General features: G+C 47.1%; 1 protein-coding gene across 1 annotated transcript; it reads right to left on the bottom strand.

Moving 5' to 3' along the window:
* Positions 1-1,094: 1,094 nt before the first annotated feature.
* Positions 1,095-18,516, bottom strand: RAB11A (RAB11A, member RAS oncogene family). Its single transcript, XM_064388964.1, has 5 exons — positions 18,354-18,516; positions 10,540-10,735; positions 9,450-9,643; positions 8,435-8,515; positions 1,095-2,769 (listed from the first exon to the last, which is right to left on the bottom strand). Exons 1-5 carry the CDS (start codon positions 18,391-18,393, stop codon positions 2,630-2,632), a joined length of 651 nt encoding a protein of 216 aa, XP_064245034.1. The 5' UTR covers positions 18,394-18,516; the 3' UTR covers positions 1,095-2,629.
* Between the last annotated feature and the right edge of the window lie 59 nt (positions 18,517-18,575).

Genomic DNA, 18,575 nt, shown 5'->3' with positions numbered 1-18,575 from the left:
TCCTTCCAGGGCCCAAAGCAGCGTCTGTTACCATCAATTGTCTCCCATTAGCAGGGAGGAGACACTTCAGTACACAAGTAGTGGCAATTATGGAACAGAAGGATTAATCAGCAGCTGAACAGGACAATCCCCCACTGGAAAGCATTCAGACGAAATAACAATTTGCATTGTTTCTCCCAAACACCTCTGGAAGCACCTTCCTGTCCCAGGAGTCACCCAGCCCAGGCCAGGATCTGCAGCCAGGTCCTTGCAATCCTTAGGGAAGCACACACAGACCCCCAGAACAGGAGGCAAAGGATTTCCCAGGTGGGAAGTTCCTTTTCTGTGCACACCCCATTGGAGTTTGCTTTAGAAGTCCTCAGCCTCCCACAGTGGTTTGTGCTCCTACCATCTGCACTGCAATTCCATCTGCTGCAAGAGGAAGAGTTTTGCCTAAAATCACACAAAATCCAGACTGATGTGACAGCAGAGTCAAATCACCTGTGCATAGGAACGAGGAAAGGAAGCAGAGTGAAACTCATCCTGCATTTCCAGCTGACAAATTTAGAACATGGCTGCCAAAGGAAATCAATTCCAAAATCTGCTCCACTTTGGGCAGAGAATGTGCTGCAAGAACAGCTCCTGCAGTGAGTGAGGGGCTGGGCTCACAGCTCACCCTCAGAGCAGTCCCCAGGGCCACCAGTGCTGCCCCGTTGGTGCTCGTGGGCACCTTTCATCAGGACACCTCAGCAGGATCCAAAGCTTCCATCATCTGCTGCAGAAGGCAGGAGTTCGTCTCCCTCCGGATTTTCTTCCTCGTGGCAACATGGGGAAAAAAAACAGGTTTGTAAAAGTTATTCAGGGGTTTGAGTAGAGTGAACCCACAGAATTTTCAAAGCTTCCTGAAGCTGCCAAAGTGCCCTGGTTACAAACTGCAGCAGCCCCAGGAAGCTCAGAGCTGCTCCCAGGGAAGGCAACTGTGCTACACAACCTTTTCAGCTCCTTTTCCAGGAGCTCCCACCTCACTGTCTTCTCACTGCCTCTTTCAAGAAGCTCATAGGTAAAACCTTCAGGTCAAATCCCAGTTCTCCCAAGAAGTGCACCCAACACCACAGTGAGTTGTCCCCTGTAATTCTTTATTAGAATCATGGATGAATATATTTTAAATCAATCTAAAAAAATAATGAATCAAAGTACAGTACATGCATAAAATACAAAGTAATTTACAAACAGATCAAAATAGCATCTTCAGAACTAATACTAGGAGGAGAAATGGAGTAAAAAACAAGAAGTGACCGACTACAGCAATGCCTTCCGTGTGCCTCACACATCATGAGCACCGCGAGACAGAAAGGTTGGGAACAGAACACAGCTGGAAGTGCCAACCACATCTGGATCTTCCAAGTGGGTCATATCAGAGTTTGAGAAACGTCCCCTACAATCAATTACTTCCCTGTAATTGTATAAATAACTGCAGGCATTTGCACAACAGAGAGTTCCTTTAAACCCTGTGGGATTGCAGTGGCTGTGGCCCCCAATGCCAGCGTCAGGCGTGTTCAGGAACAGCACAGAGCGAGTGACAGAAGGCACAGTTCATGTATCCCTGAACAGGCAGATTGGACAGGACTGGTATGGAGCAGCAGACCACAGGAGGAACACATCCAGACAGAAAACTCCAGAGGGTTTTGTTGAAGAACATACAGCAAACCACTGGAATAATTTAAAAATACTGGATCAACCAGAACTGAAAACTAAGGCCAGGTAGTGGAAGTTATTAATTCATCAACTCAAGCACTTGTATATATTAATATATGTGGCATGCATTAATAGATGTGATATGTAATACGTGCCAACACCCTTCAAGTCTGTGTCCCATGAAAGGAAAAAAGGCATCCTCAAATCCTGATACCACCAGCAGTGTGGAGGCCAAGCCTCCAGCAGCACAAAGATGCTGCAGTTCCAGAGCTGGAGTGACCCTTCCTCACGGACGTGGCTCCTGCATTCACTTCCTTCACAAGGGGCACCTCCGTGGGGTCCCAGCAGCTCTGCCTCACATCAACCTCCTCTGCAGCAGGTGCCAAACCACAGCACCTCACTCACAGGCAGCCAGAACTGCTGCTAACTGCTGCTTGTTCACAAGAAATTCTCTTTTCTCCCCTGTAATATCCTGTAAAACTTGACAATCTGAAGATGTAGCCAAGAACATATTACTTACAATAAAATTGCACTTCAGAGCTTCACCGAGCTTTAGATGCAGAATACACCTTAAGACAAGGAAAGATTATTCTGCCCAGAGAGATCTTCCTTGTTAACCTGACAGTAATTGCTTTGTGAGGAGCAGGATAACGTCTTCAAGTGCTCTCCAAAGGTGTCAGTGCTCTGACTAGTGGGCATCATGTTGGGAAGGGATCAGCTGAGTTCCAAACAATTTACTGAGCCCAAACCGACAGGTCGGTGTTGGGAAAATACTGCAGCCACATCCAAGTAAGAGATTGATAAACACTGAAATCAAAGTGTTTAAGACATGGAGAAATTCGTGGAGAAGGAATAAGCAGTAACTAAACACAAGAATGTAACCACAAGAATTACAAATATATTTAAATCTTGGACCTGGGGAATATACACGGCCTTTTAGGAAAGAATGGACAATTTATATATTCTGACAGCACTGCATCTTTGGTTTGTTTTCAGTGGTTGGAGGGACGTGGATGGGAACCACGTTGTTGCTTGGGGACATGTCATTCTCACGTCTGTCAGACATCTGCTTCTGGGAAACAATCCGATAGATCTCTGGAAGAGGAGAAAGAGCTGATCAATATGTGCACACCAGCAAAATGCCATCAGAGAGTTAAACCTGGGGGAAGCAGGCATAGCTTTGGAATTACACAAGTAATGTGATGAAGCTTCCACACAAAGCTCAATTGTGGTGTTTTCTAGATACAGAAAATAAAATCTATTTTTGCAACAGAAATTACTTTTTAAACAACTGTTTTACTTTCCTTGAGATAAGAGTCAGTAAATGGACAGAATTCACAAATCTCCATGTTATGAATGAGAAACTCTGTGCCCATCCACTCCTTCTGAAGGTTCTTAAGCTCCAAGGACAGTGCCCAGGGACAAGGTCACTTGTTTGCTGATGTATCCACAAACAGGATTAAAGGGAACCATTCCAGATTTCTCTCCCTGATAGAACTGCAAGGGCAATTTCTTCTTGCTGAGCACACCCATCACGTCTATCATATTAAAGCAGTGTTAAATCTGCAGAAAAGGTTGATTTGGGCCCAAAGGGGGAGACTCAGCCCCTGCAGCAGCACAGAAAGCCTTTACAAAATGTGCTGTGTGAGAAATATGGGCTCCAGATGAAGAGATTATTAACAGAGGAACCAGAGAGCTTGGGATAAACACCTGCACCAAGAGCCTTGCCCTGTTCCTGGGGCTTTCATGGCTGATGGTGCAGCACAAAAACTCAGAGTAGCTACAGCAGCACTGAGAGAGTAAAGTGTGTGTAGCACTTCACCCCCAGAAAGGAAACACAGCACACCAAAAATAGAACGTGGGGAACTCACTTGCAAATTTGAATTTGAAAACCATTAAAAAAATAAAAGCTTGCTAAAGCTCAGTTTTTCAAAAAGCCCCAGCTCAAACTCAGAAGGAAAAAACTATACATTAAAATGGCTTTTTCATATGCAGTCAGGTACAGATCAGGTCATTGAGGCAACCAAGCAAGAGCTGAACAGGTTAAAGGATTTTCTGATTTCACCCTTTCTCAAGCTTGCTCTTCTTTCCAACCATCTTACACATAAACAACCTCACAAGATAAGTGGAACCCATGAAACCAGACCTTCAAAGCCACCTGCAACCCGGTGTGTGAATGTGCAGACAGGGTTCAGCTTGGCCCCGTGGCAGTGCTCAGCAGAGCCTGTGCGTGGGGTGGGAGGAGCAGAGCTGGAGAAATCTGCTCTGCACCTTCAGGACAAGCTTTGTGCTCAGGGCTGGCAGCCAGTTCACTCCCAGTGCAGAACAATGCCTGTTCCCATCAACAGGAAAAGCCTCTGGCCACCTTTGTTACTGGGAATTCTCCGGTAGCACCTCAGCAGCAGCAACTCTCAGTTTCACAGAGAATTTCCTGAACAAGCTCACACAAGTCTGACTATCACACACTGGCTCCACCCCAGCAGCCAGGACTCACACAGGCTGCCCTCTGTAACAGCCTCATCTGACAGCAAAGATCCTCAGCAAACAGCCCCAAAGCCTTAAAAATAATCTTAACAGCACCAGTTCCCTTACTGATAATCTGCTCCTGACTCTGGGAACATCTTCCTGTGATCCTCACTTCCACAGCAGCCCTGTAAACGAATCCACTGTCAACAGCCCCAAATTTGCTGTTCCTGCTGCTTCTCCCTCCTCTGCAGAGCAAAGCTTGGTGCAGCCACAGGCTAAATGCTAACACCTGCCCTTCCCCAGCACACAGGGCTGTGCTGCTGTGGCAGGGGAGCAGAGGGGGAACAGCCCAAACCTGCTCCCACTGGGGCAGAATGCCCAGCAGCCAAGCCTGCACCGGAACTGCTGTGCCCCGAGAGCTCTGGGCTAATGAAGATGTGCTCTTTTTAATGAAGACACAGCACTCTGGGCTCTGCTCAGGAGCTGAATGAGACCTTATTAAGGGCACATTTAGCAGAATGCATCACTGCATAATAGGGAACTGTGAGAGACAGGCCTTGCACTGTGAGAGCTGGGAAAAAGAGACACTGCTGCCCAGGAGGAGCTGGGCCAGGCCTTGGCTGCTCAGCCTGCACTGGGGCTCCATTCATTTTCAGGTGTACAGAGGCAACAAAAGAGGAAATCCCTTGATTTTTTGATGTTAATTCTCTGATGTTGTTTCCTTGGTGATGGGATTCCTTAGAGATGAAACCACGGCAGAATGTGGTGTGGGAACAGAGCACAGAGCCAGGCAGGGAAGGCAGGCAGACTCCAGTTTACTTTAAGGATGCTTTATCCTGCTGTGAATGCTCAGGGTGGCTGGGATCATAATACCAGTCTCTCTTATTTGCCAGATGATACAAAGCAGCTTTGTGTGCACAACAACCAGCCCTGGCAGTCTAGACATCTTGGAACAGAAGAATCTGGATAGGGACCATTACTCTAAGTCACAGATGGGAAAGGTCCTCAAAACCTCATCTGGAATCCACAGCAGGACAGGAAGCCCACCACACACATGATACACTCCCTCTAAAAGTCCTCTATGTATGGGAGAAGAAAGAAGAGCTTTTATCCCTTATTCCACCTGTAGCAACAGATCACATACTCAGGCTGTGCTAACGACACTGGATTCGTATTTCCCATGGGCAAAGCCTTCTAGCCAAAGTGCTTGATCTGAGAATCCAGGTGTGGACGAGCTTAACAGGGACCCTGCTACACCTCCAAGGGAAGCACCTTCACCAGCTTCCATCACTGTCGCAACCAGGCCAGCCTCAGAAGGGCTGGAAAGAAAGGGGGGTTGCTACAGACCTAGGTCACAACACCCCGTTCAGGAGAGATCCCAGCAGCTGGGGAAAGGCTCTGAGCAGCCTGGGGTGTCTGTGGTGCAGTTCCCAGCACTGCAAATACCAGCAGGGCTGGTGCAGCAGCTCGTCCTGCCCCTTCTGTCAGCCAGCTCAGCTCGCAGCCGCCGGCAACGCCTGCTGGCTGCCCCGGCTTCCTGCTCCCAAGGACAGCCAGCATTCCACCCACAGGCACCGAGCTGGGAGGCAGCCCTGCCAGACACAGCAGCCCGCATTCTGCAGGGTGACTCCAAAAACCACATTCCTCAGATGACCGCCCCCCTCTTTCCTCCAAAGCAAGTCATTAAGAGAAAAAGCCAGCTGTGAAGTGAGCTCCAGAACAGCCCTCCTTAGCCCAGCAGTCACAGCCCAGCTGGAGCCAACCTGCTGCTCAGGCACTGTTCACTGCACCTTTATCTCCCCCAAACAGGAGCCCCTGTCTGGAGAGAGCACATGCCCACTAAGCACAAGTGTTTCTTCCAGCACAGCTAACTGACCCCTCCTGATCACAAGGATCCTGTTCACAAACCCAAGAGCTCTTCACCCCAAACTCTGTCACAGCAACGTGCAGGCAACACTGACATCCATGGAAAAGCAACAGCCTCAAGAATCTGTCAGAGCCCACCATGAGCAAGTTTTATCACCTGTTCACCCATTACAGACAGCTCTGCTTACAGACATATTAAACCAGAAAAAAAAACAAAACAAACAAACTTCCACAGATTAGAATCCAAACTCACTTCTGGAATAAAAGGTACTGTGAGAAGCATGTGAGGAGAAATAAAGAAAGCCCAGCCCCTGCCCAAGAGGTGAGGTGCTTCCCATGGCAGCAGAAGTGCATCCTTTGAGCATCACACAGCTCTGAAGGGAGCTCAGGGCACACAGGAAACTTCTCACCTCCCCAGTGTCACACAGAACACAACAGGCCAGCAGGAGATGGGGACTGTGAGGTGACCAGACTATGCAGCCATGACAGCCTGACAGCCACCTCAGGAGGGAATAAACACTGCCTGATTTATCTGATGTTGTTTTATTAGTGCTGGTGTATGACAGTTAATTAACTAACCTGCATCTGAGAGCCCCGAGCCTCTGCAAACAGAAAGTGGGAGCAGCAAGGCTTGTTCTACACAACACACAGCACATCTGGCCAAACCTGACCTCAAGGTCGAGGTGTTCCTGAGAGAAGGGCTACCAAGGGTGTGGGCATAAAGAAAGTCTCAAATTTTGGCACTGACAAGTGAGCAATGTCTTTCTCCTGAAAAATCCATGCCCAAATTCATGTGCATTTTTGACAGGACTGCCTTTAGGCATGTGAAGAAAACAGGAAATGCAGCAGGCATCCAACACCTCTGCATTCAGCCACTCCTTAGTCATCCACCCTCTGATGGCACTGGCAGTTTGTCATGTAGGGAGCAAATGTGTGAGCTAACAGAGCTTCTTTCTTTTTGAAACAAATTTGTGCAATGCTGGAATTAGCCAATGACTACACTGAAGTTAAAAGGGAACCACATGGTTCAATCAGAAAGGAAAGAAAGTTCTTTATTCGTCTAACTCTAACACACTTTTAGCTGGTAGCTGCACAGGAGCACTACTGCTCAGGAACCCAGGGTAAGAACACAATAGAGTCAGAACTGTCAGAGGCCTCTCAGAACTCAGGATGAAACAAGAAACAGATGGACACAGGCACCTAATACCCCAGTAGCCCAACACCTCTCTCCACTGCAGGCTGTCCATAAAGCATTTCAAACAACTGAAGAAATGCTACAGGATTTATAGTTTTATTACAGTAAATAACCTCCTAGTTCTATCCTCACATGCATGTTCCAGTACAGCTACCAGGACCTTTCTGGTGTGTTTTTGAAGGAATGTCTAAATTAGGTGCCAAAGAGGAGAAGTTGTTCAGAACTAGCTGGGTGTCGATGTCACAGCAACCAGATCTGATTTACAGACAGTTTGGACGTGGGGCCACTGCTCATGCCAGGCACATCACATAGCCTGGCACATGCTACACTGGGAAGGAGGGACTTGAAATTTGCAACTGGAAAACATGTTGGAGGCAGTTGGAGAAAACAAAAGACTGCCTGGCACACTACAACAGAGACACAGCAAGCAGAGGAGTGTCTCAGATGTTTTGAAAACTCAGACTAGAGCATTTGCCAAAACTGAGAATTATGAAAACTTCAAAACCAGAGGCCACAGTGTCCCACTGTGCCCTGGCTGCTCAGAAATGCAGAAGCCTCATGACAGTGAGTGACTTCCACACCAATTTGTGAATTCCTACCCCACCTTTACAAAGGTTAAGGTTCTCCAAATTGAGTGTCTCAGCTTGAAGTTTTGCCTACCTAAACAAGGCTTTAAACAAAAAGGAAGTACTTTATCCACAGAACATAAAAATGCAGCACTGACTGCTGTCACATGTTACACAGGCCAAAAGTCCAGGCAAGACTATTAAATGCAACAACAGCAACTCCTGCAGCTCAGGAGTCACTTTGTCTCAAAGGAAGGATCTCTGCTCTTTCATCCCTTTTTCCTTGGCAACTGCTATGGTCACCATTAAAGGTGGAAACAAACTGGACTGGCTTCTCCTTGATAAACAATGGCTGCTCTCACTTGATGCCAGCATGAGACAATTCCCTCCCGTGGGCACTCCCTGTAATGGGAGATGGAAGCTGAAACACAAACCAGGCTGACAAGAAACCCGGGGCAGATCAAAGGGAACAAGGATTCATTCCCCAGTTCAAGGCTGGCCTTTCAACTGTGACATTTTGAAACTGGACTCTAAATCTTATGGCTAATGAAGAATGATTTAATAGCAACATTTTAAACACTTCATAGGCAAAGAAATGTCTATTTGCATCATATCTGAGCAGCCTTCTGCCCTTCCCCCTTGAAGCACAAAGCCCTGGATGACTCACCTGTCAGAATAGTCTGGAAGGCTGCTTCCACATTTGTAGAGTCTAAAGCAGACGTCTCAATAAATGACAAACCATTCTTCTCTGTGTGGACAGAAATACTATAATTAGAGAGGTACAGCACATACCTGTTTCCCATCTGGAAAAGCTTCTGTACCAGATAATATTTGTAATGTTCCTGATGAGACATCCAGGTATCAAGAGAAAGGAAAACAAGTTGTGGGGTTTTCCCCCTTAAATGATGGGAAAGTGACACCACCCAACACCAACACTAGAATTTACACCCACTCCCAAGCACAGGTATCAGCCCAGTGCTGTGTTAATTTAAGGCACATTTTCCTGCATCACTGAAAGGGATAATCTGTTGCAGTTTCTTTGTGTGAGAAAAATTCTGAGATTTTCTTCAACCTCAGCAAGTTTCTCCACCTCCCATCTGTTAATATATCACAGCAGTTTATTTAACAGGAACAGAGCAGCAGGGGGAATGACACTCCTCCAGCTGCAGGCAGGGATCCTCGCTGGCCATAAACTCTGCCAGTGGAGCTACAGCAAACTTTAATGTGAGGAACCCAGCTACACTCCTGGATGAAAGAGACTGGGCCTGAACCAAGGCTTACAGAAACTACAACTACTGTTCACAGATCCTAATTACATAACAGAAGTCAGAGAGCCAGTTTAATGAAAGTGCTCAGCCACAGGCGTCTGTGTAAGGCTGCAGATCAGTTGGGACACTGAAGGCAAAGCTAACCACACGAGAAACTCAAACCTAAAACCACAGGCCCAGTTTCTGCAAGACAAACAGTGCCCAGCCAAGAGAATAAATCTGATTTAAGATGTTCAGGTGCCTCTGGCTGATTCTTGAAACAACATTCATGTTCTACAAGATCTCCTTTCTGACTGAATGTGACACGTGACACTGAGTGACATGACAAGCCTCAGGTTTTACCTCCTACCCACACCCTCCCCAAGCCAGGTGGGCAGATCCCCATCCAGCAGCAGGAATTCCTGAGCTGCCCACCTGCAAAGGCCCTGGCCTCGTCGGTGGGCACGGCCCGGAGGTGGCGCAGGTCGCTCTTGTTGCCCACGAGCATGATGACGATGTTGCTGTCGGCGTGGTCCCGCAGCTCCTTCAGCCACCGCTCCACGTTCTCGTACGTGAGGTGCTTGGCGATGTCGTACACCAGCAGTGCCCCCACGGCTCCCCGGTAGTACCTGGGCACAGGGGACAGCCAGCCACACCCTCAGGTCACAGCAGCCTGTGCCACAGCGGGGAACAGCTCTGGCTAGGCCAGCTATGCAAACGGGGCCCAGGGCAATTCCCCAGGGCCGTGGCACAGGACACGGGGAAGCGAAGCAGCCGGACGAAGTTACGCCACAGGGCCAGCTCAGAGTGTGGGAGCGAGGCAACCCCCATGGCTCTGGGGAAACCCTGCATGCCATGAAACTCTGGGCTCCTTCCACCTCTGATCCACTCCTGAAAATTCTCCCCCACCCATCACTGTGGGTGCAGCACAGGCACAGTCCAGAGCGATAAGGAGACTGTAGAGTGACTCACTGGGTCATAAAAATGTCAGAGTGATCTACTCCCTTTACCAAAGGCCACAGCTCCTTTCAAGTGAGAGCCACAGCAATACATTCAAAAGGAAACAGGCTGTGTTCTCCCACCCCACAGTTCCCTTCAGCTCTACTGAAATCCAGCTTTTGCTATGCTGGTTTTTAACAATCAAACAAGCACACAAGTGAGCAGTTTTTCCTGGCTGCTACAGGAAGGTTTCAGCTCTTAGGTTACCACTGATAAAACAACCAGGAACACTGATATTCCTTTATCATTCACTTCCATGGAAATGAGTCTCTCAAAGCTCTTGCATTCTCAACTTGAAATGCCCCCAGTTACGTGTCATGAGAGCACTGCAAAGGAAATCAGTCTGTGCAGGAACACAGCAGATCGAGTTTCTGGGCTGAATAATATTTAACCTTCCCATCACCAGAAGTTGGGTATTACCCAATAAAACACTAACACCCCTGTTTGCAGTTGGTGAGGAACTGGAAGGGCCCAAAATTGCCCTCCTCAGCCAAAGCTTGCCCTCAGCCACCCGGGCTGCACTTACGCTGAGGTTATGGCTCGGTATCGCTCCTGCCCCGCTGTGTCCCAGATCTGAGCCTTTATTGTCTTCCCATCCACCTGGATGCTCCTCGTTGCAAACTCCACTCCAATGGTGCTTTTGCTTTCCAAGTTAAACTCATTGCGAGTGAATCGAGACAGAAGGTTGCTCTTGCCTACTCCAGAGTCCCCAATAAGTACAACTGCAAGACAAAAATTATATCAGACTCAGGCTCCAGGTGCACATGATACATTGAAAATCACACACAAGAAACATTTCTTTTAAAGAATGAAGCATGAAGGAAAAGAATGGCAACAGCACCATCCTTGTCATGGATCTGCTGTCCAAGTCTCAATATTTCTGGAAAACCAGAGCTGCCACATGCACCAGCATTTTGAACAGATGTTAGACTTGACTTTCAGTGGTTATATTTCAGCCTCCTTTGCCCAGCATGGAACAACATTCCTCTTTTAGGAACAATATACATGGCTGTCACTGCAAATGGTGACCAGTTATATTTCCTTAAACAATACTAGAACTAAAAACCAAAACACAAACCCTAGAACGACACAACTGAAATCTGCTTTGCTGAAGGAGTCCAAAACACAGGGCAAGCAGCAGACTCTGCTCTCACTTCACACTCCTCATGCCTTTGCAGAAGAGAGGTTCCCCCCTGGGGCAGAAAACTTTGTGAATGAAAAGAGAACCAAACCAAAGACCCCCAAGGCCACCATCACTCTGCCAGCCAGTTGGAAATGTTTGCTGAGCCACAGCTCTCTGTCCTTCTGCAGTCCCCACTGCTGCTGTGGCTTCTGCACACATCAGGCCAGAGACTGAAGCTGCTCAAAAAAGCTGCCAGGGGATCGCTGAGCCTCACAACTGGATCCACCATCCCCTGGCTCAGCTTGACTCATCCCAGCACCAGTGCCAAGCAAACTAATTGGAAGGATTCAGCTATGCTTGACAAGAGACTGACAGAAGGTTCAAAGTCCAGTTCCTGCAGGAAAAACAGCATCACGAGGATTTGCTGCATTATCTTGGAACACTGAATTGAAAGGTGCAAGTTTAATTGTAACTTAAAACTCAGTACTAAGTGGCAGAACAGCGGATGAAATGTGTTCACAATCAGAGTCATGTCAGGTGATCCTATGGCTTTAAGGATGATAAGATTCCAAACCAATAGTGAAAGAAAGGGAAGAAAAATAAGATAAAATCTTTGAGAAGAAAGGCCAGTAACAAAGTTCAGCAGTGAATCAACACCAGCCCAAGCAAAAAAGTGCACACTCAGGTGACAACAAACATTGTGTCTTTATTTAATTAGAAAAAAACAATTACTTGCTCAGTTACATATATCATTAACTGTTAAGCCACCACAACAGAGCATTAAAGATTCTGTGTGGTACAAAAAAGCAACGAGTGCACCAAACACACTCAATGACACAAACCCCCTGTGGAGCTCAGTCTAGCAGCAGAAACACTCCCATCTGCTGCTGCAGCCCTCTGCAGCTTCTGTTTAAATAATGCACAGCAATTCTTTGCTCTGACTGGAAGGGCAGAGCAGCACCTTTTAAACTCCCTCCATAAATGAAAATTGCAGAAACATTGGCTTCAAGCACGGCCTTGTGCAGAATACTTCATCAAAACAAACATCTTCCCAGCTGCCCGTGCCAGCTGACTCAGCACACAGCCGGCCAAGCAGAGGTTGCAGAAAGCAGCCTCTGTTAACCTCTCCTGTGGAGGAAGATCACAAGTGCAGGTAGGTGGCAAGGCCCCTGAATGCAAACAGAGTCTGCTTTCCTACGTGCCAGGTCACTGCTCAACAGCTCTGCTGGCACAGAGATGCCACATCCTGATAAACCCAGTGCAGGGGACAGGGCACCACTTGCATCACCACCCCTGGCAAACAGCCACAGCTTTCCTCTGCCACTGGCAAGTCACTTCTTCAATACTGTTTTGGCAGGTTTGGACCATAGGTGACATCATGTTTGTATTCACTGGGACACACAAGTTCCTAGGAGGGAAAAGTTGACGGCTCCCTTTGCACAGCTCAGTCCTGCTATCACCCAGCAGTGGCCAGAAGCTTTGCTAAGCAAGAAAAGCAATCCACATTCACCATTTCCTTTTCCCAACAGGATGCATCATATACCTGTCAAACATCCCCTAAAACCTGTTCTTATAGGTCAGTGCAAAGCTCACCTTTAAATCATTTAACAATAGAGGGATCCCTTTAATTCCTCTGCCAGGCTTTTTTCCTTACTGTGTCTGATTCCCACACTGCTTATTTTCTGAATGGTTTCCAGCACCAGATTAATGTGTCCCAATTATAAGGGGAAAATAATACCTTCCTCCTTGAAGTCAGCTATTTCCTCTGCTTAATTGGGCCATTGCAGCTCCTCTGGAACACAGGCACGAGGACAGCTTGGAATGTCAGCAGGCGCCTAAGACTCCTCACACCTTCTGCATTTCTGCCAGTCTGGGTAAGTATCACTCTTTAAATAAAACTATGAACTGAAACAGCTCTAACAGCCACTCAGGTTGTGTTATTAATTTCAGTTTTGTTTTCCTTATCAAGCCACCATGTTTTGATATTTATACTACACAGTGTTCCCATGTATTACATTCTTAACATAGAAATGCAGTAGGAATGACCCTGGATGGCCAAGTCCCATACTAAACACCCCAAGCAAACAGTTTCTAGGAGGGAAATTATGTTATCTAGGCCATGATAAAGTTAATTTTTCCTGCACATTGTCCCTTTCATTGGGCTTTTCTTCCAGAAACTCACTCTTAATGGTTAGAAATTGCCTTGTGATTTTCGGAAGGGATTAGTGGTCAGCTGATGGTGGTGTCCATGTGCCAGCATTCTCCATTAGCTTATTAGTGTCTTCTCCCAGTGGTGTTTAGGCTGGGGTATTTACAGAAAGCAACCACAGCTTGTCTGGGCTTTGCTGTATTTGCTAAATACAAAAACTTGTCAAATGGTTCCGTATAAACACATTGTTCATTTCCCCAAACACCTTCCCTACAAGTTTTTCAAATTCTTTTCCACACAGTGAGAACAGCACACCTTGTTGTAAGCCAGATCTCCCTGTGATGCAGACAGGAATTTCAGTATTTCCATCTTTGTTAGGCAGACCTGGAGCTGGAATTCTTTCTCCTGACCGTTTCACCTTGATAGCTCTATCTGCCTGTCATCAGACTAAATTGTTCAGCTTTAGGTTGGCAAACTTTTACTTTACCAGAGTCCAAGTCCTCAGGGATAAACCCTTGCATCCCAAATCCCAGCTTATCTGGAGGACTACAGTCCTCCTCTGCACACAGCTCTTTCAGCGCCACACTCCCACTTCCTCTGTCCCACCCAACTTGCATCACCCACAAATTCCTTTTCTACATCAGCACTGGAAGGAGGAAGGTCTGGAGGAAACATTTCAGCCAGTTCAGACCCAGTCCTGGCATTGATCAATAACCAGCTGTGGAGCACCACCTCCCTCACAGGAGCAGCACCTTAGGAAGCTGCACAACCAAGGAAAATTGCATTGGCACATCTGAAAGTCATGGAAATAATCTCCCAGCCCAAAGTGACTGATTTAGTGGTGGGACAGTTCAATGCCTGCAACCACGTGCTTTCAATCGATGCATTTGACTTTCTGTAGCATTTACTACCCCAAACATTTAAGACAAGCATACAAGCATTCAGTGAAGAGAGAAAAAAAAGAGTATCAAATCCACAGTAGTGTATAAATTTCACTCTGCAATTCCAGATTTATTTCTGTAGAAGACCAAAATAAGAACTCAATTTCCTAAGCTGCATGAGAAGCAATTTAGAGAACTATGTCAAGAAGGGGTTATTAATTTTTCACCAACATTCCAGCTCACTCACACAATTTTTATTTCTGTAAAACCTCTTAGTTTAAATTTTCAGAAAATATTTTAATCATCTCATTAACTATGAGATCAGGTTGAAAATAGAATCCAGCAGCACTAGCTTGTGTTGTCTGGGGCAAAAGCTATTGCACAAGTCACATATGACATGATCTAGGACAAGCACACCAGCACAAGGAAATCACCATGTCTAAAACCTGTCTCTGCACTGAGCTCTGCCATTAAGAGACATAGCAATAAAAAGCTTGGACATGTCTTCATGACCCCCAGAAGAACCTGCCGATGAATACCTCTCCCTGCCCACTTCAGATGGAGTTCAAAGGGCATGTAAAAAAAAGACTTGATCCTACACATCATAGCTGGCCATAAATCCAACATGGTCATGACTTATTTTAATCACCCTCCTCGGCTGTGCCCCATTTTATTCAGTCTTTTTCTCAAAGAGTAAACTGGCACCCCAGAGGCCTTTGGGGCAGGGATTACCTGCCCATACAATCAGGAACCTCCCAACAGCTCTGCAGTAAATGGCTGCACCAGCAGCTTTGCTGCAGCACCAAAGTGCCTCCACATCTGAGGCAGTGGAAGCCAAAGCTTCTACCACTGTCAAACCAATGCATGTCATGCAGCCACATATTCACCTAAACACACAAGTAAAAATGTGTCTTCTAAACCCCAAACCAGCAAGCCGGTTCAGTTTCAGTGCATTTCCTCAATATCAAAGGGAGAAGTTGGAGAAATGAACATGATGCAAAGAAGCAGAGAGCTGAGGCTGGAATTTTTCCTAGCAGTAAACTGAACACCACAAGTCAGGTCCATGACAGGAGTCTGCCCCAAATCCAGAGTCCCAGGTGGTCAAGGTGCAGACATAATCATCTTGAGCTTTGTCCATAGAAAACATTTTCTACAAGTGAAGGATCCTTTGACAACTTCTCATCTATTGCAAGCACATTGATCAAAAAGAGCAAAAGGTTCCTGTAATAAAGCCAGGCTTAATTTATTAAGCAACAAAGTAATATCTTTATATAATTATTATATTTTCCTCCTACTAAAATCAGAGCAAGAGTTCTATGAACCCAACTTCATAGGCCTTGTGTTTCCTCAGGGGCCATTCTGGGAACAGCAAGCACTGCTCTCAGCCAGACCCTGGAAATATGGAAGAATACAAAGACTGGAAGCTGGACAAGAAGAATTTAACAGAAACTGGTTTTTTCCAAGCTAGGCTTAGTCCTTCCTATATGCTGAAGTGTTGCAACATAGTCAGGAGAAGTGTATTTTGTAACAGGTCCCTGAATTTTGTGGTACAGCAGCACAGGTGGGCTCAGCTTACACCCAGCAGCAGGGTCAGCCAGATTTCAACACACAGCAGCAGTCGGGCTGACAGGACAAAACCAGAGGCCTCACAAACAGAAACGTGGCAGCTCAGCCCAGGAGCAGTAAAACACAGCCAGACTAGAGAACATCACACGATTGTTTTAACCAGGTCAAACCCTGAACTCAGTCCCACCAACCTACCCCTGCAGTCCCTTCATAAACCCAGAAATGTCCTGCTGGATGAAGTGTCCAACACGCAGAGCCTGACTCCAAATAAGTGATGTTCAAAACCCATGATGTGCATCACAACAAACAGGCTGGTCTCTGTCCCAGCCCCTGCACCTTGAAATAAGCAAAGCCTTCAGACTTGCCACTGTAACCGTCACACTGACATGCTCCAAACAAGATTTTCTTGCTTCTATGAATCCGTGCAGGCTTTCAAATCCATTTATAATATGCATGGCAATGCACCACTTCAAAATTTGCATACACACCTGAGGGACTTTGTCCTTTTGCTTTCACCCGCCGCCCAATAAAAGAAGCATTACAGATATCCAGAGAAATTATGACAAACAGGAGATACTTTCCCTATTTGCCCTTATCACTCACTGTTTAAATTTTAATCAAGCTGTATATCAATTCAGTATAAGGGCTATGAATCCATTAGGTCTCTCTTCTGATTATTTTGATGGCTTTCTCCACATTTTTAATTCTACAACATCCTTTTCAAAATGGATATGTCTGTCATGGCTACATTTCACCTCAATTCCCAAGATGCTCATGTCTCAAATTCAAACACTGACTTAACGTTGTCCCCTTTTCCTTTTCCAAAATATTTATCCCTATCCCTCGCCTTTCTGACCAGTGCCTGGCAAGGAGACATTCAGTTCAGAGTTACCTGCAATAATTTCCAGAGCATTCCAGAGTGGTGACAGGTTGTTTAGAGCTACCATCACCTCTGGGAAGTTACAAAAGTTTCCATGGTTTTATTATTCTGCATTTTTGTGTTATTTCAGCTGCCACATCAATCCCAGTTAAGTGGCATTGCATCAACTTCCTGCAGTCCACTTTAGGCTGGAAAAACCCAAATCATTTATCTTCACAACAGCATTTTCACAGCATTCCCTGCACTCCAACAGCTTCTATAAACCAAGCTAAACAGAAAAAGCTTTAGCAAAGGCAATCAATTAAATCAGCTTTGCACCTCTCTCTATAACTGGATTCCAACTTTATTTTTCCCAACCATAGAAGGAAGCAGGCCAAATGAAAGATAGGAGGTCTCCCAACAAACTGTGTCACTGATATTCCCAGGCTTTCACAGCTAAAACATTAATTACAAGCCCACTGGCAGAAGTGCATGAACAAGGGTAATTCAATGGCTTTGAAAACCTGCACACAAGCACCTACAACAACATTGCCTGATGCCATTAAACCAGTGGTCAGCAAGGTCCTTGCCAGGGCTGCAAGCTGAGAAAAGAGCCTGTTCTGGAACTTCCTGATTTGGTTTCCATAGCAGTACAGATGACTGATTTATAGGTAGAAATAATGCCACTTTCCACACGCAGCTGGCTAAAACAGCCAACAACAAAAAAATGTAATTCCTCAAAGTTATTAGAGCAGCTTAAAGGTACAGGAAAAACCATCAATGTTTTCCTTTATCTTCATGATGACAAGCACAGGGTCTCTCACCATTACAACACAGCAAGCAATATTGTTAATCCTAAATTCAAATTTACAATACCACATCACAATAAACAACTACTTTTTTACACTACTTTGCTCGCTTTTTCAGTGGGATTTAAAAAACAGGATAGTGAACTTTCAAAACATCAGCACTTCTGTACACATTTCACAGCAGGCTATACAAAGCTGTCCAGCAGGCTGGTGTTTTACTCTGCAGGGAGTGAAAATTGAGTATTTAACAGCAACCTGGAAGGTTTTAACCCAACTGGCCACTGCAGCGCAGAGTGGAGGGGCATCAGCCCTGGAAAACAAGGAATTCCTGCCCTTCCCTGTGGGACACAGCAAGGCCCGGCTGGACAGGGCTTGCAGCAGCCTGGGATACTGGAAGGTGTCCCTGCCCATGGAAGGTGTCCCTGCCCATGGCAGAGGTGGAATGCGATGATCTTAAGGTCTCTTCCCACCCAAACCATTCCATGATTCCAGGAGGATTTTAAGATCTCTGGGTGTGGAGCAGCAGGGACATTCCACTCCTCGCCAAGGGCTCAGCACAGAAGGCAGCAAGTCGGACTACCTGATTAAATTAGCGCATCATCTACCAATGCTGAGTATATCTCATCCACTCGAAAGCTCTATTGAACAGCTAGAAAGGGTTCTTATCAACCTTGACGAGTCCTTATCAGCCCCGGGCATCCTTCCTGGCGATCTCTGCTCGCCACCCCGCAGACCGGCCGCCGCCTCAGCCGGAGCCCGGGGCAGCCTCAGCCGGCGCTGACACAAATCCCCGCTGCCAAACCCGGCCCAGAGCTGACATTTTGGGGTGAGGGAGGGACACCGGGGCCCCGGGGCGCTCCCCACCCGCCGGGCCCCGCGTTAGGGAGCGGCCCCGGCCCCGCCCGCGGGCCCCGCTGCTCCGCCGCCCGCCCGCCGGGCCCTGCCCGCCTCACCTTTGAAGAGATAATCGTACTCGTCGTCGCGGGTGCCCATGGCGGGTGGCGGAGCAGCGGGACCGGGAGCGGAGCGGAGCGGGGCCGGACCCTCCCTGCAGCCGCCGCAGCTCTTCCGCCCTCCGCGCTCCGCCCGCCCGCCCACAGGCGCTTCCGGGGCAGCGGCGCCGCCGCACGACCGCGCCCGGGGCAGCGCCGCGGCCGCGCCCTCAGCGGGGCTAA

The sequence above is a fragment of the Passer domesticus genome, chromosome 14 (assembly GCF_036417665.1).
Source record: "Passer domesticus isolate bPasDom1 chromosome 14, bPasDom1.hap1, whole genome shotgun sequence".
Classification (NCBI taxonomy): Eukaryota; Metazoa; Chordata; class Aves; order Passeriformes; family Passeridae; genus Passer; species Passer domesticus.
The sequence above is the reverse complement of the archived record's forward strand: the minus strand, read 5'-3'. Positions and strand labels throughout refer to the sequence as shown.

What these genes read in the sequence shown, in the direction of transcription:
- RAB11A (XM_064388964.1), bottom strand. Translation starts at nt 18,393, where the DNA reads ATGGGCACCCGCGACGACGAGTACGATTATCTCTTCAAAG. An exon ending in GTACGATTATCTCTTCAAAG is followed by an intron (nt 10,736 to 18,353) that starts GTGAGGCGGGCA and finishes TTTGTCTTGCAG; the next exon opens with TTGTACTTATTGGGGACTCT. An exon ending in CTTCCAGACTATTCTGACAG is followed by an intron (nt 2,770 to 8,434) that starts GTGAGTCATCCA and finishes CTCCTCTTCCAG; the next exon opens with AGATCTATCGGATTGTTTCC.